This window comes from Salminus brasiliensis, chromosome 11 (assembly GCF_030463535.1).
Source record: "Salminus brasiliensis chromosome 11, fSalBra1.hap2, whole genome shotgun sequence".
Lineage (NCBI taxonomy): Eukaryota > Metazoa > Chordata > Actinopteri > Characiformes > Bryconidae > Salminus > Salminus brasiliensis.
Window position 1 is genome coordinate 4,412,687 of NC_132888.1, and position 24,358 is coordinate 4,437,044.

General features: G+C 41.6%; 1 protein-coding gene across 1 annotated transcript in view; it reads right to left on the minus strand.

The window, feature by feature from the left end:
* The window catches only part of aplp1 (amyloid beta (A4) precursor-like protein 1), an 88,587-nt gene that overhangs the window by 8,657 nt on the left and 55,572 nt on the right, over window positions 1–24,358 (minus strand). Inside the window, exons 2-12 of the mRNA XM_072691469.1 lie at window positions 21,681–21,866; window positions 13,010–13,139; window positions 10,611–10,723; window positions 8,874–9,070; window positions 8,356–8,687; window positions 6,534–6,661; window positions 6,340–6,414; window positions 5,287–5,445; window positions 4,931–5,059; window positions 2,098–2,197; window positions 628–795 (exon numbers count right to left, since the gene is read on the minus strand). Coding sequence (XP_072547570.1) covers window positions 628–795; window positions 2,098–2,197; window positions 4,931–5,059; window positions 5,287–5,445; window positions 6,340–6,414; window positions 6,534–6,661; window positions 8,356–8,687; window positions 8,874–9,070; window positions 10,611–10,723; window positions 13,010–13,139; window positions 21,681–21,866 — 1,717 coding nt within the window. The remainder of the gene's footprint in view (window positions 1–627; window positions 796–2,097; window positions 2,198–4,930; window positions 5,060–5,286; window positions 5,446–6,339; window positions 6,415–6,533; window positions 6,662–8,355; window positions 8,688–8,873; window positions 9,071–10,610; window positions 10,724–13,009; window positions 13,140–21,680; window positions 21,867–24,358) is intronic.

Below are 24,358 nucleotides of genomic sequence, written 5' to 3' on the forward strand. Positions count from 1 at the left end.
TCAGAGTTTATCAGAGCCCGGCATAAAGGATAAGCAGCATGCTTCATTCTGAGGTAAAATAACAGGATGGTAAAGAGGCTTGTAAACAGGACAATTACTCAACTCGCTTTACACATCAAACAACTTAAATATTTAATAAATGCTTGTATTTTATTCTACATTATTATTATATTTTCACTTTTAATATTTTCAATTGGTGTAAAAATGTCTGTCTTTTTCAGAATTTAAACTGAACTAAACAGCAACAGACTGTAATGTCATAAATGGTGTATATATATATATCTATATGTGTGTGTATGTTTATTAAATTATAATATGTACTCATAATTTGGAATATACAGCTTAAAGCAGTAATATATATATATATATATATATATATATATATATATATATAGGGCAATATATATTTTTACATATATAGATTCACTTATGCAACGTTAAATATGGATACAGGTCCAGGTATGTGATAATTAAAGGAGTCATAGAAGTATGTGGACGGTGGGCGGTGCCGGTTACATCGCTTGAAACAGACGTCTTTATTTTCGTACATAAAGGGAGTTGAAATGAGCCTTTAGAGGGAGGGGCTAATGAAGACTGGTGTGTCTGTCCGTTTGTGTGACGCTGTACCTATGCGGGGTGGGTAGGGTCGGTTCTGGAAGGCTCTCTCCTCTTCCTCTTCATCATCCTTCTCTTCCTCACTCTCCGCAGGCAGCAGCTCCTCGGTGGTGCGAGTCTCAGAAAACGAGGTGGTCATCAACTCACTGATATCACCTCTCTCTGTCCTCAATAACTCCTCTACAGAGAGAGAGAGAGAGAGAGAGAGAGAGAGAGAGAGAGAGTGTCAAGGCTTTTCATTTAAAGTGTATATTCATTTAAATATTAGATATGAATAACCTTTTTAACTATTGTGCTTATGACTAGATTACCTCCTTCAGACTCACACTACAGCATTTACAGCAGAAAGAGACTACATTAAAGCTGGTATGGGTTAAACAAAAGGCTCTAGTCCTTTTTAGAAAGCCTTTCTTAAAAAAAAAAAAAAACATTCATCCCAGAAAGTTTTATGACATATTAATTAATTCCCTAATATAATATGACATAATAAATGACAACTATAAAAATGCAATTCCCCTAAAAATGTTATACATTCCCATTCCCAAAGATATGACAAATAACCAACCTTAAAATGCAAATAAATTCCTAATAGAAATGTAAAGCATTTCCAATAAAAATGTAAATTAGTAACATATTACAAATGAACAAATAAATCCCCAATAATAAATAAAATAAAATATTACAAATGATCAACTTTAGAATGTAATAAATTCCCAATTTAAAATGTAATACATTTATAATAAGATAATGAGTTATTATAAATCATTAAACTGAAATTGAATACATTACCGTTAAAATATAATACATTTCAAATACAAATGTAATAAGTTCCCACTAATATAATATAATAATTAACATGCAACAAGATATTATAAATGATCAAGCTGAAACTGTTGTAGATTATAATAAAATATCAAAAATAATTAACTTTTGAATGTAATAAATCCCCATTAAAATGTAACACATTTACAATAATATAATAAGTTATTACAAATTATCAACCTGACAATTAATACATTCCAATTAAAAATATAACACATTTCAAATAAAAATTGAATAAATTTCCAATAAGGTCTTATAAATCATCTATCTATTACATTTCTGTTTTATAAGATATTGCAAATGATCAAGCTGAAAATATAATAATGTCCCAATAATACAATATTTATTTTTGCAAAGGATCAATCTAAATCTAAATTTATAAAATACATTATTAGGTTTTACCTAAAAAAGAATAAAGATATTAGGATTTATTACACATTTGACCAAGTTATTACATAATCTTATAACAGTTTTTACAATATTGGGAAATTATTACATTATTAAGTGCTGCCCGACTGATTCCGTACAGTAAAGAGTTAACGCTTGTAGATATTTATAGAGTCATACAGTGTCCGAAACCACATCAGGATATCCGGAAATCAGAGATACTAAACAATTCAGCAAACTACGGCTCTGAAAGAGGAAGAAAGGGTATCGTACGGATCTCGTCGTGGAGTTCCTCAGCCAGGGCAGGGACTTTATACAGCAGAGCCAAACTCTGGTTCATCCTCTCCTCGATCACATGGAGGTGAGTGTACACCTGTAAGCAACAAATAAGTTGGTTTCCACTTCTGTAGTTAGTATTATTAGAGGCAGAGATCTGTCCAGTTCTGTAGTTAGTACTATTAGAGATAGTTGAGTGTCCAGTTCTGTAGTTAGGACTATTAGAGACAGATAGGTGTCCAGTTCTGTAGTTAATACTATTAGAGACGGTTGAGTGTCCAGTTCTGTAGTTAGTATTATTAGACGAAGATAGGTGTCCAGTTATATAGTTAGTACAATTAGAGACAGTTGAGTGTCCAGTTCTGTAGTTAGTACTATTTGAGGCGGATAGGTGTCCAATTCTGTAGTTAGTACTATTAGAGATAGTTGAGTGTCCAGTTCTGTAGTTAGGACTATTAGAGAAAGTTGAGTGTTCAGTTCTGTAATTAGTGCTATTTGAGGTGGATAGATGTCCAGTTCTGTAGTTAGTACTATTAGAGATAGTTGAGTGTCCAGTTCTATAGTTAGTACTATTAGAGGCGGATAGGTGTCCAGTTCTGTAGTTAGTACTATTACAGACAGTTGAGTGTCCAGTTCTGTAGTTAGTACTATTAGAGATAGTTGAGTGTCCAGTTCTGTAGTTAGTATTAATAGAGGCAGATAGGTGTCCAGTTTTATTGTTAGTACTATTAGAGGCACATAGGTGTCCAGTTCTGTAGTTAGTACTAAGAAACAGTTGAGTGTCCAGTTCTGTAGTTAGTACTATTAGAGATAGTTGAGTGTCCAGTTCTGCAGTTAGTATTAATAGAGGCAGATAGGTGTCCAGTTTTATAGTTAGTACTATTAGAGGCACATAAGTGTCTAGTTCTGTAGTTTGTACTATTAGAGACAGTTGATTGTCCAGTTCTGCAGTTAGTACTATTAGAGACAGATAGACAGCTAGTACTATGAACACAGAGAGAGGTGCACAGCAGTGCTTGTTCCTTCTGTGGAGACTGACTACGGTCAGCTTTCACTACAGAGAGTGCTCTAACTGGTTGCATCACAGTGTGGCTTGGCAACCTGACTGGGCAGATCTTAGGCTCCTGTTTGAACTCACTCAACTCCAGAGTGTTTATACATCCATCACACATCCAATCTGTCATCTTGGCCTCTGACCCAGATAACACCATGCCCCCCTTCCCATGCTTTTAAAGTACACAGCGAGAACCACCACCCTTACCTACTCTCAGACCGTTAGGGGTTTTAACACTGACTGACTGACTGATGTCCTATTTTACTGTATATTTAATTGATTCCACTCTGGACTCATATATCAATGCTGCCCTGTAAAAACCTTCCATGCAGTTTTTCACTGTTTGACATAATGTGAATCCGGCAGTTGGTCTTTACATTATGTCAGAATAATTTCCTGATGAACGGACCAATAGAAATGCTCCAAAATGAATCTTAATAAATAAAATCCTTTAAATTTACTTCCATTGAAAGTTAAGTTTTTTTTCTATCTCCTGACAAGTTGCCTCTCCCTCCACATTGTGTTCCTCTGAGTAATGAACGACTCAAAGCTCATTATTTTGAATGAATGTGGACCCAAGAACAACCAGCGCCACCAAAAGGCTGTAAAATTAGAATCAGTTACAAAAGGCCTGATTTACATCTAGCCCAGGCTTCAGATTCAGACAGCCCATCTGTGAGTCTGTGTGGTGCAGTCTGACATATTACACACAGTGAAACTGACCTAGATTCATTTCCATTCTGACTAGTTCCTTTAAGCCCACAGTGTCTGGTCTTTTCGCCAACTGCAGTTAGTATTATTAGAGGCAGATAGATGTCCACTTCAGTCTGCAGTTAGTACTTTCAGGACTAGACCTTCTACCTTCCAGTAGTTTAAAGTTAGTAGTGTCCAGTTCTGCTTAGAGGCAGAGAGGTGACCTGGTCTGTAATTAGTATTATTAGAGGCAGATAGGTGTCCAGTTCTGTAGTTAGTACTATTAAAGGCAGATATGTGTCCAGTCCTGTAGTTAGTACTATTAGAGGCAGATAGGTGTCCAGTTCTTCAGTCTGTAGTTAGTACTATTAGAGGCAGATAGGTGTCCAGTTCTTCAGTCTGTAGTTAGTACTATTAGAGGCAGATATGTGCCTAGTTCTGTAGTTAGTACAAATAGAGGCAGATAAGTGTTCAGTTCAGCAATTAGTACAAATAGAGGCAGATATGTGCCTAGTTCTGTAGTTAGTACTATTAGAGGCAGATGCGTGTTCCTTTCTGTTGTTAGTACTATTAGAGGCAAATAGGTGTCCAGTTCTGTAGTTAATACTATTAGAGGCAGATATGTGCCTAGTTCTGTAATTAGTACTGTTAGAGGCAGATGAGTGTTCTGCAGTTAGAACTAGTAGGACTAGAAGTTCTGTGATCCAGTAGTCTACAGTTAGTACTATTAGAGGCAGAGAGGTGACCAGTTCTGCCTTTCTGCAGTCTGCAGTTGGTACTATGAGAGGTTCTGCCTGCAACAGACGTTCAGATCTAATATCAGATCAAAGCCTTATCAGTATTGGCTCTAATGTGAAATATGCTTGTCTGGTGTCCTGGTGTCCCCTGGTGTACTGCCTATCTGAAGGAGCGTCCTGCTTCTGCATCCTTAACTTCCATGAATCATGAATCTAGCTTGAACTACATGAACCTAAAGCCCGAACAGACTGGTGGACGGATGGAGAGACTGGTAGATGGATGGATGGATATGGAGCTGGTAACAGATGGCAGACTGGTGAATGAATGGTGGTAAAGACAGGTCACCTGGAACTTCATCTGCTCTGCCTTCTGAGGGTCCGCAGACTCGATGTGCTGGTAGTGACGCAGTGTGTGTCGCCGGTCCTTCTGCTCTGCAGCCAGATAGCGCTTCAGGGCCTGCAGCACACGCTCTGGCTGTGTGTGTGTGTGTAAGAGAGAGAGAGAGATCAGGACCATATTACTATTAAAAATGTATGAATGTATGTTAGAAATGTGTTATAAATAGTTAAGTTAATTTCCATAAATTATCCAATATCCCATATTTTAAGTAACCATGTACTAAAATGTTAATATTAGTACATCAGCCGAGACTTGAATAAATAGGTGGTGCTTACAGTGGTGTGTGTGTACGTGTGTCGTACCTGTGGGGGGTCACTCTGTACTGCGCTCAGGTAGCTCTCCAGGGCCAGTCTGCGGTTGTTATTCAGAGTGGCCACAACGCGGGCCAGATGAGTCTCCACCAACCGCTGCCTCTCACCGGCCACCTGCTCCTCCAGAGTCTGCAGCACTGCCTGGAAATGCTGAGAGAGAGAGAGCGAGAGAGAGAGAGAGAGAGACAGACGGTAATGAAGGAAAACTGCAGTGAGGCACAAAACCTGTCCTACTTCTTCTCAGAAGAGTGGGCTGATGATCCACACAGGAGGAACCGTGGCACAACAGATGGGCATCAATTTATTATTTAACAAAACAACACAATCAAACCATTCCCTCAAAACCTGGACTTGCTTGCTTATGTGGAGCCTTTTCAACTGTTAGGACCTGTCGTCGGGTCACTCACAACCACACAACTCACATCGGGGTCACAGCAGGTCCTGAATATTAGATCTGTCATTGCTATTACTGTACTGTACTACACCAGGTTCGGTAAATCAGTGCTTACTGACGCTAAATCAGAGTGTAGAGCTGCTGATCTGCTCAGTAAATCACTGATATTAGAATAAACTACAGAAAGTGGAGGTGGTTCTCAATCACTGTGTTCATCATTAGAACATCTCCAAAGTTCTCCTCTCTCATGGAGTCTAGTATTATTTAGAGTTCTCCTCAGATCAACACCTGGTTTGGTGGTAAATCAGGGCTTAATGATGGTAAATCAGGTGAGCTGCTGCTGCTGATGGAGTTAAACACATCCTCCACGCTGTGCTGGCTGGACTTGGGCGGGGGGGGGGTGTCTAGGAGAACCCTGGAGGAACCGAGCTCTGTTCTTCAGACTAGCTCACCGACAAGATCTCACTACTTTCTTCAGAATGAGAAGCTCTTGTTTCTCCTTTTTACTGGATTAGAGGCAGTTAAGTGTCCAGTTCTTCAGTCTGTAGTTAGTACTATTAGAGGCAGATGAGTGTTCCTTTCTGTGGTTAGTACTATTAGAGGCAGATATGTGCCTAGTGTGTCAGTGTGTGTATGAATGATGAGCTTACCTCGTTCAGTGCCTGGCGGTCAGATTTGGGGAGGTTCTTAGACTGGTTATCTGCTTCTGCCCACTCCTTCATGATCTGAAACATGCAGACACGCCCACACACAGTCACATAACCTCTTTTGATGCTTCATATTACAGATTCTATATTTCTACCACATCTGAAGAAGTATGGAGTGGTAAAGTCTAGCGCTCCACCTCATTGATGCGCTTCATCCGTCGCTCCTCCAGGTCCATCTTGGCGCGGAGGAAGTTGGCGTGTTCGCTGTCATCGCTGGGCATTTCAAAGTACACGTCCACTCCGTCTGTAGGGCGAGGAGTGGGCACTGAGAGAGAGGGAGAGATCAGTGCATCAGTACTAGCAGTACTTCCACAGGATCATGCTGAAGCTCCACTGACTAGAACAGGGAGAACGGCGTCTCCGTCATTCCCTCTCCGGGCCGGAGCGCTGCGGCTACTGCACTATATGGAGCTTTGGTGGTGGAGCTGCAGGAGGAGAACCTCTCTCCAGAACTGCTGTGTAACACTGCGTAACCCATAGAGTCAGTATTACTCTACTGCCTCTACAGCCCACATGAACATTTACAGCTGTCCACAAGGGGAGCTGAGCTCAGTGTTTACAGTTTGTATTCACTGCAGTGGTGTGAAAGTGAACTACACTCCACAACTGTAGGGGGAGCCCAGGAGCAACAATACCAACTCTCACATATTGCTGCCTTTACAGAGATACAGGGTTAAACTTCAAAAGGTTAAGGTACCGCTAAGGTGCTGCCACTATAGCCCGTGGATCATTGGTTCGAATCCCGGGTCATGCTCCCTGCCATCAGCAGCCGGAGCCTGAGAGAGCACAGCTGCCCTCGCTCTCTCTATAGGTGGGTAGATGGCTCTCTCTCTCCCCTCACATCACATCCGTGCACAGCTGTGGCCTCTGCAGCAGTAGGAAAAGAGGCTGTGGCTGGTCCCGCATGTGTCGGAGTAGCATGGGTGATTGGTAATCTAAATCTGGGGAGGGTTAAGGTACCCTTTAGTCTTCAGCTCTGTAACCGGTTGGCCTAGAACTAGATTAATCAGGGAACGGGAACAGAGATGGAGAAGATCAGCGTTACTCAGTGGAGGTGGGTGGAGATCAATACAGATACAGTCTGAGCAGTTCTCAGGGTTATTGAGTTCGGGATGGAGCTGAGGCTGAAAATGCTCTATTCAATCCATACCTGGTGTGTGTGTGTGTGTGTGTGTGTGTGTGTTTATGTCTGCTGCAGTGACCTAAGAATGCCTGAAATCTTCAGCAGAGATTTACTGAGTGTCAGTGTGCGTGTGTGTGTGTGTGGATGTATCCAGCCCATTAAAAGTGAAGAGATAGATTGCAGCACATACTGTTTGGGTCTTAAACTAACAGGGCAGTTCCTTCAAGAGAGGTAGAAATCACCCCCCCCCCCCCCACACACACACACACACACACACTCAAGCACTCACCCTTCACTCAGAGCTAATGGTATAGAGCCAAGCATGTTTAAATGGACATTAGATTTAACAGAGGCTTATCTTTGATCATCTCTGTGTCTGGAGGTTCTGACAAGAGTCAAGTGAATTGAGGGGTAATGGAACGTGGCTAATGTCAGGCGTGGGCTAGAGGGGTATAAAGCCCCCCAGCATTAAGCTGTGGAGCAGTGGAAGAACTGTGTTCTCTTGAATGGTGGAGGTTGCCCCATCCAATTCTTTTGGGATGAGTTGGGTGGGGTGGCGATCATCACTGCTAACGCTATTGACAATTGACAATCTAGCAGAACGCCTTCTTCCCTGAGACAGTTACTCCAACAAAAGCAGGATCAGCTCTTTTTTTAAGACCCTTGCTTTAGCAAGAAACAATGAATGAGCAGGTGTCCCAATACTTTTGTCCATATAGTTACATATAGAATCTGACATTTTAATAAGCTATAATTAAGAAATAGAGGTGTAATGTAAATTTTTGGCCTCTGAGGTTTTCAGTACTGTAGCTTCTGATAGTAGTGGGATCACTTACAGCTGTCCCCGCGGGTTTGGGGCTGCTGTGTTGGGGATTTTCCAGACTTCTCGTAGTAAAAGTTATCCAGATATTCTGTGGCCTGATAGGTTCCAGAGTCGATGGAATATTCGTATTCCTCCGGGTCCTTCGCTGCTGCAGCTGCTGCTGCTTCTTCGTCTTCCTCTTCTTCTTCTTCTTCCTCCTCCTCTTCCTCTTCTGCTTCAGCTTGCTCCTCCTCATTAGCTTCTTCCTCCTCTTCTTCCTCCACAGCCTCCTCTTCCTCCTCCATGTCGTCCTCCTCTATGTCGGTTCCGGGCGAGGGGCTGGGAGTGGGGGGCGTCACCTTCACACTGAGAAACAACCCAAAAACTTAAGACACAAACTTACAAGAGATAAAAAGAAATTCTGAACTTTCAATGGAGGACAATGTAAAATATTTTATGCAGATTTAAGTCAGTTTGGAGTGTTTCTATTGGTCATTTTTAAATTATGTCATAAAGTAAAAAAAATGGGAATCCTAAAACACAGGCTGGTACCTTGTGACCTCTTTTTCTCCAGCCAGGGACACCAGAGGTGGAGTTGCTCCTTGGGGTGTGTCTACTCCCTCTGTTTCACCACGCCCACCTGCACCACTTCTGCTTGGGCAACACACATACTCCACTCCTCGGAAACGGTTGCCACATGGCAACAGCAACCCATAACTATGCAACTCCAGGTTGTCTGCCGTGCATACCTAAAGACACAAAGATAGATAGATAGATAGATAGATAGATAGACAGACAGACAGACAGACAGACAGACAGACAGATAGATAGATAGATAGATAGATAGATAGATAGATAGATAGATAGACAGATAGACAGACAGATAGATAGATAGATAGATAGATAGATAGATAGATAGATAGATAGATAGATAGACAGATAGATAGATAGATAGATAGATATATAGATAGACAGACAGACAGACAGACAGACAGATAGATAGACAGACAGATAGACAGACAGACAGATATACAGATAGATAGATAGATAGATAGACAGACAGATAGATAGACAGACAGATAGATAGACAGACAGACAGACAGATAGATAGATAGATAGATAGATAGATAGATAGATAGATAGACAGACAGATAGATATATAGATAGACAGACAGATAGATAGATATATAGATAGACAGACAGATAGATAGATAGATAGATAGATAGACAGACAGACAGATAGATAGACAGACAGACAGACAGACAGATAGATAGATAGACAGACAGACAGATAGATAGACAGACAGATAGATATATAGATAGACAGACAGACAGATAGATATATAGATAGACAGACAGACAGACAGATAGATAGATAGATAGATAGATAGATAGATAGATAGATAGATAGATAGATAGATAGATAGATAGACAGACAGACAGACAGACAAACAGATATACAGATAGATAGATTTTTTAGATTTTTTGTGTCATGGACATTTTACAATGTGTTTAAGGGCGGTAAAACTTTAATGAGTCTCCTATGAACTGTAGCCCAGCCTTCAGTGACCTGAACTAAGCTGAATCAGTGCTATAAAAAATGAATGAGATCCTGTGGCCTTCACCAAGCTTGGCTTATTGGCAAATGCTGTCTCCCTTTAACCAATTACAATCTAGCCCTCTAGCACAGTGGGTGGGCAGCATATCCACACTGGCCACGGTAAAATGGAACTGGAGGCCTCCCTTGTTGTTGGATGCACTGTAATAGCTTCTGACCATGTGTGAGCACACATTCAGAACACAGCTGCTTTTATTCATTTATTTAATCAGTGTATCAGTACAGGATGGTCGAAACTTGAAGATTTTAATAACACTTCAGGTCTTTAATCTCATAACTACCTCACTGTCATAACATCAGTTTCATTAGCCCTAAAATAGAACCTTGTGGGACCCCACAGGACACGTCAAACCAAACAGTTTCCAAATAATGTTAAATAATAACACCTGAATAATAAACCTAGGGTTCGAGGGGTTAATGGGGTCATGAAACATCTCATGTTCCTGAAGCTCCTCACCCTTCTATATCTAATGCCCTAAAAATGACCATCTTTTTCTTCCGTTTCCTGTGACAGAACTTAAATACACCCCATCAACCCCTATCTCCACCTTATTATTCAGTCTAAACATTAATCCCTACTCTCTTCATTAAGCGCCCAGAGGCTCCAGTCCTCAGAGCTGATCCTTCCAGGTCAGACTTAGTTTGGTTTAGATGTTTGGACTGCTCCCCACCTCTTTGGCGATGTTGTGCCAGTAGACGTAACTCTCACAGGAGTCCATCTGCTCCTGATGCAAAAACCGACAGCGGTCAGGAACCAATAGAGCCTCACTGACGTACTCTCCAACTGCAGGGAAAGAGAGGAAAAACACATAAGAGGTTTATACAGCTTCTACCGATGAGCCATAACATTAAAACCACCTTCCTTATATAGTGCAGGTGCCCCTCGAGCCAGTAAAACTACTCTGACCCGTTGAGGAATGGACTCCACAAGACAAGGACAGCATAATCTGTTCAGCTGCAATAGCTTTTCCATGGGACTGGACCAGAAGGACCAGCCTTCACTGCCCACACTCATTAGTGAGCCTTTCCTTGGAGCACTCATGGTAGGTACTGACCGCTGCATACCGAGAACACCCCACAAGACCTGCCTGATGTTTTGGAGATGTTCTGACCCAGTTGTCTAGAACCTTACAGTTTGGTTCTTGTCCTAGTGTCTCAGATTATCACGCTGGCCCATTTTCCCTGATTCAAGACCTTCATCACCTTCAAGAAGTGACCGTTCACTCGCTGCCTAATATGTTGATCCCACCCATTGACAAATGAGGCCACTGGAAGCAGATCATCAATGTTATTCACTTCACCTGTCATCTGTTCGGCTGATCGGTGTATGTAGCTAATACGTTGCACCCCCTAGCACTAGCAATGCTCCCGACACTAGGAGGATAAGGACTTAACCCACGTCTCCTCCAATACATGCAAAGCCAGACCCCCTCTTTTCAAACTTCCAGCATCGCCAGGCAGCTGACACTCTCTGAGAATCTTCCGTGGATCTTAAAGGATGGCGGGTCGAGCCGAGCCGTACTTGAAGCTGGAAGGGCTCTTGGTATAGATCGGCTTCTGACCATTGCCATCAAGTACGGAGGAGCTGGTCCAGTCTTGGCTTTGTAGGCCAGAGTCAGGGGTCTGAATCTGATGACCTGGGCAGCAGCTACAGGAAGCTACAGTGAAGAGAGAACGCAGCAGTGGAGAGACATGGCTGAATTAAGGAACATTGAAGACGACCCGTGCTGCTGCATTCTGGATAAGTTGCAGGGGTCTGATGGTGCACAGAGGGAGACCAGCCAGAAGATAGCTGCAGTAGTCAAGTCTTGAAGTGGCGAGAGACTGAACGAGCACCTGGGCGACTCTCTAGAGAGGAAGGGTGGAATTCTTGACTTCGACTGCTGATGGCAAAGCGGCTCCTTGCTGATTTTAGCTTGTGTAGCCTTAACATTTTGTATACTCCCCTTGTCCTAAGGGTCAAAAATGACTTGAAGGCAGTCCGTGTACCCTGTTGGTGTACAGCTCCACCAGGGTAGAAGCAGAAGTTCTCTAATGTTGGGGTCATTAAATTTCAAGCTGGAAAAAGATCATTTAGGGCGTTTTCTCTGCTGTTAAATGTAGTGGCGGGTCACTTTTTTTAAAGCCCTAAGACAACACAAGCAATTAAAGACAAAGTAGTAGTAATAATAATGATAATCTAAACTGAATGAGAAAGAGGGATGGAGAGAAGATGAAGAGGATGGTAAAGAGACAGAGGGCATCAGTAAGCATTAGGGAGATGACGGACAGAAAGGGCTGAGAGCTGTCAGAAAGAGAAGGACTGGAATGAAGAATCGCTGTAGATAATGCTGGAGTAAAACAGAGAGAAGGCAAAGCATGAGCTAGTAGACAGTAAATGCCCCCTCTGAAGCAGCTAAAGCAGCACATTTACCGAGGAAATCATCCGAGGAAATCATCATGTACTACATGCAAGCAGAAATGAAGGACAAGGACAACTCAGAGAGTGAAACAGCTGTGAGTGCAGATTTTACTCGTTTATCATGACTGACCCTGGCTCATTCCCAGTTTTGTACTGAAATCTACATTCGCTTTGCGAGATAAGAGCTTAGAATTATCTCGATGGACAGAAGTGTGAAATCGGCGATATGATGCAGTTCATATTAAATTTCATATATATTTTCAACGTTTTTCACTGTAATGATCACCACCCCACCTCACCCCATCGACTCTCCAACCCATCCCAAAAGTCCTGGATGGAGCTCTACCAACCATCATTCCAGAGAACACAGTTCTTCCACTGCTCCACAGCTCAATGCTGGGGGCTTTATAGCTACTCCTCTGGCCCACGCCTGGCATTAGGCAGCACGGTGCCAATAGCTTCATTTTGAGCCCTATTCTATTGGCAGTACAGGCACTAGACAAGCTGTGTGTGTGTGTGTGTGTGTGTGTGTGTATTCGCACATGCACATCTGTGTCAGCAGCAATGTGTGCAACCTAAAGTAGGTGTCCAAAAAAAGGGGTGTCCTCAAACATTTGGCCAGCTAGTGTAGATATTATTAAAGGAGGTGAGCTGTAACTCGGGCCTTACCCAGACAGCGGTAGGGGATGACGATGAATGGACGGGTCTGACAGTAACCCCAACCTTTCTGACACCAGGATGGGATGGTCACTGGAGCCGAGGCCTCTTCCACATGGGAGATCTGCAAACCGGGGTACATCTGCAACACACACACACACACACCACATAGACACAAACCGACACACAGAGGGACAGGAGTCAGGACCAGGACAGATGGAATAAGGAAAGAGCAAAGAGGGGAAATGAGGGGAGGGGGTGGGGAGATACGGGAGGATGGAGGAAAAGGTAGGAGAAGGGGACTGAGGGATAGCACAGGGGGAAAGAGAGAGAGAGAGAGAGATGGAGAGAGAATGGAGAGCAGTGTGGCTCTAAAGCACTTTGTCCTTGAAGGTGCATCCCCATCTTCAGCACAGTGAAATATCTCCTCCTTCTTAATTATTTAGCACAGCCACAAAGCCCTCTATATTACCCTAACGTCTTCTCATGAATACAAATTCCGAGTCAAGCAGCTGCCATTAAAACCAAACACCCTGACGCTAACCTTGCCGAAAGGTTGGGCCGTTAGCATATTCGTCCCATATTAGGGAGGTTATGGTTGTGGACTTGCTATTTTTAGAGTACTTCAGTTAGCCATTCAATCTAACACTGCAGCATCCTCACAGTAGGCACTCATTCGTCTGGACTAGCTAATCAGACCCCAGTGCAGTGTTTCTCAATCCTGGTCCAGGAGACACCCTGGTCCTGCACATTTTGGTGGATTTCCTGCTATAACTCACAGCCCAGCCATTCTGAAGGGGCTTGTTAATGAGCTGATTAGTGGAAGCAGGTGTGTTGGGAGCAGGGAAAGCTCTAAAATGCCTCTAGTGAATAATAATAATAAATAATAATAATAACTTAATACATTTAATACAATAAAAATGCAAAAATATTACACATTATATATTACATTATAATATATTCAATATATTTACATATATTAATATTTTTGCATTTTAATGTATTACATGTATTATGTGATTATTTATTCACTATAAATTATATATATTTAAATTATAGAAATTTACTATAAATTTAGGAAAAAAAAATAATAATAAACTTTTTAACAAACTAAACTAAAATTCATCAAATGTATAATATAAACAAAATAAAATAAACTTAATGTAACTATATGTTAAACTAAGTTTAATCCCAATTTAGTTTAGTTTAATTTAATATACACCTTAAATACTATAATATTTTTTTTTGATATTTTCTTACAATTTGTTAAACAACTACAGTAAATAATTTAAAGCACACTTAAAATGTCAAATAAAATTCTATAAAATTCGAAATCTATTTAATTTATATATAATACACTAAAAAGTGTAGTACAGTATATTCAACTACTTGTAACCAGAAAGTATTCCTAGAAAGTGCTTTTGTTATTTGCTATATTGTTAAGACAGGAAGTACATTTGTACCCTAAAGTAATTTTTTGTATATTTTTAGGACATTTCTAATACACTCAGTGTATAACATTGATGCATGTGTAATTAGAATTATATTTAATTTCACTTTATATAAATATATGAAATATGGATTGTAATACATATGCAGGAGTATGTTTAAAATCTAAGTCTACTTAAAATAGTTCCTTTCTAGCACAGTTCAGTCCAGATACCACTATAAACTTTAGGCTTCTGTTCTATTGTGCACACAGAAACCTATACCCCACCAATTAGCACAGTGCACACTGAAACCTATACCCCACCAATTAGCACAGTGCACACAGAAACCTATACCCCACCGATTAGCACAGTGCACACTGAAACCTATACCCCACCAATTAGCACTGTGCACACTGAAACCTATACCCCACCAATTAGCACAGTGCACACAGAAACCTATACCCCACCAATTAGCACAGTGCACAAAGAAACCTATACCCCACCAATTAGCACAGTGCACACAGAAACCTATACCCCACCAATTAGCACAGTGCACAAAGAAACCTATACCCAACCAATTAGCACAGTGCACACGGAAACCTATACCCCACCAATTAGCACTGTGCACACTGAAACCTATACCCCACCAATTAGCACTGTGCACACTGAAACCTATACCCCACCAATTAGCACTGTGCACACCGAAACATATACCCCACCAATTAGCACAGTGCACACGGAAACCTATACCCTACCAATTAGCACAGTGCACACCGAAACCTATACCCCACCAATTAGCACTGTGCACACTGAAACCTATACCCCACCAATTAGCACAGTGCACACTGAAACCTATACCCCACCAATTAGCACAGTGCACACTGAAACCTATACCCCACCAATTAGCACTGTGCACACTGAAACCTATTATATATATTTATATTAGCAATTAGCACAGTGCACACGGAAACATATACCCCACCAATTAGCACAGTGCACACTGAAACCTATACCCCACCAATTAGCACAGTGCACACGGAAACATATACCCCACCAATTAGCACAGTGCACACTGAAACCTATACCCCACCAATTAGCACAGTGCACACGGAAACATATACCCCACCAATTAGCACTGTGCACACCAAAACCTATACCCCACCAATTAGCATGATGCACATGGAAACCTATACCCCACCAATTAGCACAGTGTAAATAGAAGCTTTTACCCTGCTAATTAGCACAGTGCACACTGAAACCTATACCCCACCAATTAGCACAGTGCACACAGAAATGTATATCCCACCAAATTGGCATAGTAAACACCATAACGTATACTCCACCGATTAGCACAGTGCACACTGAAACCTATACCCCACCAATTAGCATGATGCACATGGAAACCTATACCCCACCAATTAGCATGATGCACATGGAAACCTATACCCCACCAATTAGCATGATGCACATGGAAACCTATACCCCACCAATTAGCACAGTGTAAATAGAAGCTTTTACCCTGCTAATTAGCACAGTGCACACGGAAACCTATACCCCACCAATTAGCACTGTGCACACCGAAACCTATACCCCACCAATTAGCACTGTGCACACTGAAAGCCTACATCATGACCCAGTTGCCTCAAACTGTGTTGAGTTGTTCAGTAATCTCTAATAGACTTGTTTGTGTGGTACGACTGACTGTGTATTACAGTGGATTGGGGGGGGGGGGGGGGGGGCTGTGGATTGGGGGGGGGTAAATCAGATCTTTTGCTGAACTATTCTTTTATCCCCACCAGGAGAAAACCCCATATCAGCACTCCCAGTGTCATCATGATGAACACACACCCTCAGCTTATACTGCAGTGATCTCAGGCTGTGCAGTTTTACCTTTGGCCAGCAGGGTATGCTAAACCGTTACATCACCCTAATTCCTGGTGCTACACCCTTACACTGTACTTAAGTGTATTTTAATGATTTTAACTTTCCATTAATGATTATATTCATCATTTAGAGATATTTCTATTGACGTTCTATTAATATTAGATTTAATTTCATATAAAAGTGCATAGAAGTCCTAATCGTTACAGGGAGTGGCACAAATTACCCAGAAAGAGAGGAGAAATCACTGCCTAGCACAGAGGAAAGAGCTGATGGAGAGATTCACACTCAGTCAGGAAATACAGCAGCATATTTCCTCATGCAGTCCATAAAGCTCTGCTATATATATTTCCACATATATAGGTCAGATAGCACGAGACAAAGGTCAGTCACAGAGAGCACAGAGTTAATCATACTGTGGTCATTAAAGGCCCAAAACATACCGGCATGCAAATTCTGAGGCACATTTTTAGTCATTATGCATCCAGGGATCCAGGGATAGGAATATATGCCTCCGCTAATGGGATCCTTTAACCCTTGTTCATATTAAAGGCCTTATATCTTGCATTTGCTTTTCCCCCAGAGGTCCTCTTACAATGTCTGTGTAGTTTTATGCACCGAAAAAAATAGACCCCAATTATTCTCACATGACCGTTTTACAACCTCCCTTTTTCCATAGTAATTTACAGTAGCTTTTTGGAAAGCCAAATACTCAGTCCCCATCCATGTGAACTCCCCCTATCACTAGCAATGTCCCCAAGACCAGCACATGACTCCTTCGACACCGCCTCTTTTCCGACTGCTGCTGATGCAGCATCGCTAGGTAGCCAGCACCGCTTCCCAGCTCTGATACAGCAGCTAACAGACCCCTGCGCTGAACAACATCACACTAGCAGTCACACTAGCAGTGATGTGGGGAGGAAGGGCCATCAACCCACCCCTGAGAGAGCAAGGCCGACTGTGCTCTCTCTGACTCCGGTTGCTGATGGCATGACTGCAAGGATGAGCCAGGATTGGAACCAGCAATCCTTGGATCATAGTGCCAGCGCCTCAGTCTACTGGACCACTTGACGCCTCTTTAGGCCCCGCCTTCTCACCACTACACCTGGGTAGTAGCTGGGTTCCAAAGCCTAGGCTGCAGGGTTCTTCGTAGGCCTACTACTTCTTCTTAGCGGCCTATCGGTCACGCAAATGGTACAGTCTAACAAAGCAGCGTAGTGACGTCCCCGGAAAGGTCTTGCTTTGTGGGACCAAGGGACCAGTTCAGCTGCATCCTCTAAATCGCATTGAACGTAGGGTGCATTTCTAGGCTGCCTACAAAGGGTCCTTCACTTTGAAAACAGACGTCTATGACGTAGCAGCCGGGAAGTGCAGCCTACCTCGGCTGATGTAGCCTTGGCTTTGGAACATTTATTGGTGCATTTATTAGAATGGGTGTCCACAAACATTTGGACACATAGTGTTTCGCTCAAATACTTTTCAAATGGCTTTTAAAAAAACATAAAAGTGTTCGGCAGCGCTCTGCCCTCCCTCACTACACTGCACTGGTCAGTTCTTCCCTTTAAAGACAAAAATCCATACGGCCCCTTTAAAGACAACAACAGAGAAAGCTGCGCTGGACCCTGCCGCTCCTCCCTCAGAGTAGAGGCATATGGCGAGGGATTATTCTGCTGAAATCACACTCTGGCAGCACTACAGCCCTCCGCCGGTGGACTGCCTGCTAATCTGAACAGCATCCAGCGAGGAAATGACATATTCTTTGGCTTCTTCACTTCATTAAGTCTATCATGTGAAAGCTCTCGGTGGGACCGGTGCTCACGCCAGTCGTGCATGTACAGTGCGGTGTAGGGTGCCAGCAGGAGACGTAGCCAGAACCAGCATATTAGTATATTAGCGTAGTTTGGTGAGGGACCTGGCATCGGCTAGCTGAGGTAACTGAGCTGCTGAAAAGCAGTTTCTGCCTGTGCTGGATTTACTCAGGAACGCAGAGAACACACACACACACACACACACACACACACAAGGCTGCAATCATGTGTAAAACACTGTATATGTTTCTGCATATACATCAGCAGAGAGCTGAAGTTCACTACAGGCGATATTCAATCATTTCATATTTTACTAATTCTAACCCCCTCCTCTCTGCCTGTAACCATTTTCTTTAATTTTAATGATTTGACATTTTAATTAATTTAATTTGTGTTATTATTCTCTTCTTATTATTTCTTTTTCAAATTATTCTATTTAAATTATTAGTATAAATTAAGGTACTTTTATTTGTATTATTATAATTATTATAACATATGATATAGTTATGTTATTTTGTATATTAACTTTCTATTATATTATATTATTTTAATTGTTAGATATCACATTATACTATACTTTATTATGTTACATTAAATATGTATAACATTATATTTTATTAATAATTGTTTAATGGAATTATTTAGTAATTCCACTTTTGTTGTATCACAGTTGAGTTTCATTTTAGTTTCCTTATTTGATTTTACTATACACAATTTTTATTATTATTATTATTATAAAAATAAACATTTATCATTTTATTGGTTGTTTTGAATCTAAATATGTTGAGTTATATATACATATTTCAATTTATTATTTCCTATTTCTAGGTCATTAGAAATTCTAGTTAATTATTTCACTTTAATGATGTATTTAAATATCTGTTTTTTATTTTTTATAAATGTTATTTTTCATTTTATCTTCTGTTACCTTGATTATTGTCCTTTTTATTTTATTTTCTTTAATGTTTGATTTTACCTTCATTGGTTTTATGTCAAAGTTGATTAAATATTATTTTTATTGTTTATTTTATTATAAGTTTTCTTTTAATCCCTGTTTGTTGTTAATGCTAGGGTCTTTTGAAAATGAGGGTCATCCTCAGTGTACGTCTGAGCGAAATTGAAGGTTTAATGATTGATTGATTGACTGATTGATTATTATTAAAACAGTCTTTGTGAATTCATTATTTGAATGATCTAAAAATATATATTATTTACATATTTTCAGAGTTACAGTGCTGTCAGAACTGTCATGTTTTCAGCAGCATGTTCCCTCGCCACATGCCTTTACAGTGAGGGGTCGTCAGCAGGAGGGCCCATCTGGATTTTTCGGTTTGTGAAGAAGTTTCATACTATCTTTGGAGGCCAAAACAGCCCGTTTGGAGTTGACTGCATTTGTGATGTTACAGAAAGTTATTAATTTGGTCTGGATCATGTAAGCCAGCAAAGCAGAACAGAGACCAGTCTCAAAGGGGGACGTCTCGGGGGGGAGTGATGCTATATACAGGCTGGAAAGTTGTTGAGTTGAAATAATTTATGATTGTTTTTGGTGATTAAACCCATAAAAAAACGTCATCATGAGAAACGGAAGAGGAAATCTAGAATACAGGGGCTGCTTGTGTCCGTTCTGGACTTGAGACACAGTCCAAGCTGAACTGCAGTATCGTAGCAATGTGCAAAACTACTCTCATCACAGGATGTGGGGCAGTAAAACTGCTGTAAATTAACGCCAGGGCGGAAGTAGTTAGCCTGGAATCTAATCTCGTCCCCTGCTGTTGCTTCTTTCATAATAGCAACATTTAAAAAGTGTTCATGCGCTCCAATCTAGAAGCAGTATAGTCAGAGATACTCATTTCTGCACAGTTGCCCCTCGTGGATAGAGCAGAGCAGTATTCCGCTGCCTGTCTGCTCTACAGGAACGTTAAAGACAGCCCTGTTTGGCAGAAAAAATAAGCAAGTATCATCGCACATCCTTAATTCCACTTGATAAGATCAGGGCAGAGCACAAATCCGCTTAAGAGGGAGGGAACACTGAGGCACGTTAGCTGCACGATATGTTTCCGCCTGAGGGGCAAACTGCAAATAAATCTCTGCTGCTGACTGATGGCGGAAGTGATCGCTGCGTTATTGCTCGTCTAATTCACCGAGTATTATTCACTCCGGGTCTGAGGTTGAGTGAGCGCCGTATTCTCTGCTGAAGCTCCGTTTCTCATGTTGAATGACAGCAGTTACGCAGAAGTTTAACCACCTCAAGCTCCTCAACGCCCCATAACTCCACCTCAATCTCCTCAACGCCCCATAACTCCACCTCAAGCTCCTCAACGCCCCATAACTCCACCTCAATCTCCTCAACGCCCCATAACTCCACCTCAAGCTCCTCAACGCCCCATAACTCCACCTCAATCTCCTCAACGCCCCATAACTCCACCTCAATCTCCTCAACGCCCCATAACTCCACCTCAATCTCCTCAATGCCCCATAACCCCACCTCAATCTCCTCAACGCCCCATAACTCTACCTCAAGCTCCTCAACGCCCCATAACTCCACCTTAATCTCCTCAACGCCCCATAACTCCATTTCAATCTCCTCAATGCCTCATAACCCCACCTCATTCTCCTCAACGCCCCATAACTCCATTTCAATCTCCTCAACGCCCCATAACCCCACCTCAATCTCCTCAACGCCCCATAACTCCACCTCAATCTCCTCAACGCCCCATAACTCCACCTCAATCTCCTCAACGCCCCATAACCCCACCTCAATCTCCTCAACGCCCTTAGCTCCACCTCAATCTCCTCAATGCCCCATAGCTCCACCTCAATCTCATATTATAGCTGCATCTTAATCTCCATCTTAATCTCCTCAACGCTGCATAATTTCACCTCAATCTTCTCAACACCCCATAAGTCCACCCCAATCTCCTCAACGCTGCATAACTCCACCTCAATCTTCTCAATGCCCCATAACTCCACCTCAATCTGCTCAATGCCCCATAACTCCACCTCAATCTCCTCAATGCCCCATAACTCCACCTCAATCTCCTCAACACCCCATAACTTCACCTCAATCTCCTCAACACCCCATAACTCCACCTCAATCTCCTCAGCGCCCCATAACCTCACCCCAATCTCCACAACACCCCATAACCTCACCCCAATGCCCCATAACTCCACCTCAATATCCTCAAAGCCCCATAATTCCACCCTCATCTCTTTAACACATCATTACTCCACATCTTCTCAACACCCCAATACTCAACCCTCACCTCCTCAATGCCCCATTACTCCACCCTCATTTCCTCAGCACTGCATTACTCCACCCTATCTCATGACCCATTTTGTCCATGCATCTCCTCAATGCCCCATTACTCCACCCTCATCTCTTCAACGTCCCATTATTCCATCAAATCTCCACGATGCCCCCCAATGCCCCATGACTCCACCCTATCTACCTATTTAACCCTGTGTGAACACTGCAAAAATTACAACCACTGTGGGCAGCACTGTTGCATGCTGTCCATACTGTATGGTGCTGTCCTAATGTGTGGTCGAGTGAGGTGACTGTACCTCTTTGCAGTAGGACAGGATCTTGCTAGGCTGGGTGAAGCAGCCTTCACGGCCCTGAGGGTCCGGCTCCCACTGCCCGGTCTCAGTGTTCATGTGCAGGAGCTGACGGCCGCAGAACATCGCAATCTGAGGCTCGGCCACCAGAGGGCCCCCTACTGGACCATTGACCTCAGTCATAGCCAGAGCCTGAGAGAGAGAGAGAGAGAGAGAGAGAGAGAGAGAGAGAGGGAGGTTTAGCATTGACATAAATCTGCAATCAAACAAAGACAGATGTTACCTGGTCAAGCTACACTACAAGCTACACTGTCCAAAAATGTGTGGACACCCTTCTAATGAACGCATTAGGCTACTTTAAGTTACACCCATTGCTGACACAGATGCAAATACACACACACACACACACACACACATTCACACACACAGCTTGTTCTAGTCCCTGTAGAGAAGTACTGCCAATAGAATAGGACTCTCTGAAGCAGATAAACATGAGCCTATTGGTAGGGTGATGATTATGCAACATCCTGACCTCACTAATGCTTTTGTTGCTGTATGCAATCAAACCTTACAGCAATGCTCTTCCAAACTCTAGTAGAAAGCCTTCTTCCCTGGACAGGAGAGACAGTTACTCCAACAAACGCAGGATTTTAGAGAAAACAATGAATAAGCAGGTGTCCCAATACTTTTGTCTATACATTATGTATTACCAAAATCCTAATCAACAACGTCATAATGATAAATATTAGACACATCAACTAGATGAAGGATAAAAGGGAAGATGGAGTGCTGTGGAAGGAAGACCCCTGTGCCGAGGGACAGAGAAACAGAGAGGGAGACAGGGAGGGCGAGAGAGGAGCCTTTATCATGACACTGACGGGTAGCATGGCCTGCCATTATTGACTCTGACATCGAGCCAGAGCCAGACTCACTGATCTAAATGCAGCTTATCTCACCCCAATCGAACTAGTCTGATTGTGTGTGTGTGTGTATATATATATATATACTGTATATATATGTTGTAAGACTGAAGCCCTTTGGATACAAGGGCCTGATCAGTTTGTGGATGACGTACAGCTTCATGGAAAACTAATCGAGGGAGAGTTATATCTCTATTGAAAGCTTTGAAGGCCTCATATAATAGAGATAAAAGCTCCACATCACTGAATAAATATGTGCTAAAGAGCTCATACCGTAGAAAATAAGAGTTAAATGCTCCAAATCACTGAATAAATGTGTGGTAAAGGGACAATTTATTAGGAAATGAAGCTATATATGCCCCATATCATAGAAAATGACTGCTAAAGAGCCCATGCCATAGAATATAAGCTTTACAAACCTAATATCGTGACATAATAACCATTACAGAACCCACAGCATGGACAATAAGCTTTAAAAGGCTCATATCACTGGACAATAAGTGAATAAATGTGCGTTAAAAGGAAACTATCTTAGAAAATGAAGCTATATATGCCCCATATTATAGAAAATTAGTGCTAAAGAGCCCATGCCATGGAATATAAGCTTTACAAACCTAATATCATGACACAATAATATATAAAACATAGACAAATAAGCTTTAAAGACCTATTAATTTGAAAAGAATAGTCGTTAAAGGACCCATATCATTGACAATAAGCTTAAAAGGGCTCATATCACTGGACAATAAGTGTTAAAGAGCCCAAACCACAAAACAATGAGCTACAAAGGTCACATATATTAGAGATATGAGCATTAAAAGACCATATCATAGGACATTGACTTTAAAGGGCCATTATAATAGACAATAAGTGGCAAAGAAAAATAAGCTTTAAATACCTAATATCATGAAAAAACTATTGTTAGGACTTGTTCCATAGCCCATACCATAAAAAAGAAACGTAAAGTCACGATATCATGAACAAAACTGGCTGAAAAAAGGGCCTGAATCATAAAATGAAGAAATTAAAGATTTATATCATGACAAAATAAAGCTTTCAATGCTTCTTATGCTCGAAAACCAGATCTATATACATATATATATGCAGCCAATCAGAGCAGAGCTTATTTACATATATCTTTAAGATATATTTGCACAATTGACATATATATCATAAGAAAATAGTTCTGGTTTCTATGTTGTCCCAAAAATATAAAAGACCACAGACGTAATTATTAATGTTTTACGTCACATTTTAGAATCAAACAGGCTGTTTTTGTTACTGTACCTTTAAGACTGATGTATGTAAATGACCTCTGTTCTGAATGGGCAGGAGTAAACTGCTGTAGACTGCTAAAGTGTTGGCTTGTGTGACATCACAAAAACAATGACATCCTTTAAATACTACATTCTAAAATCAATTAGTGTAGTGTTGCAATTTTGGCATGGAATAACCTACACTAAATGGACAAAAGTATTGGGACACCTGCTAACTTATTGTTTCTACTAACACGGTGAAGTTCTAGACACTCCTAGTCATTCAATTAAGCAGCTATTTTTTCAGGAATTTCAGGATTTTAACCCTTCTCACTCTCTTTCAAATACCTCCATTGGACAAAAGTATTGGGACACCTGCATATTCATTGTTTCTTCCGATATCAAGGGTAATAAAAAACCTTATCTTGCTTTTGTTGGAGTAACTGTCTTGACTTGCATTCAGCGACAATAGCGTTAGCGAGGTCAGGATGCTGGATGATGATCCCCC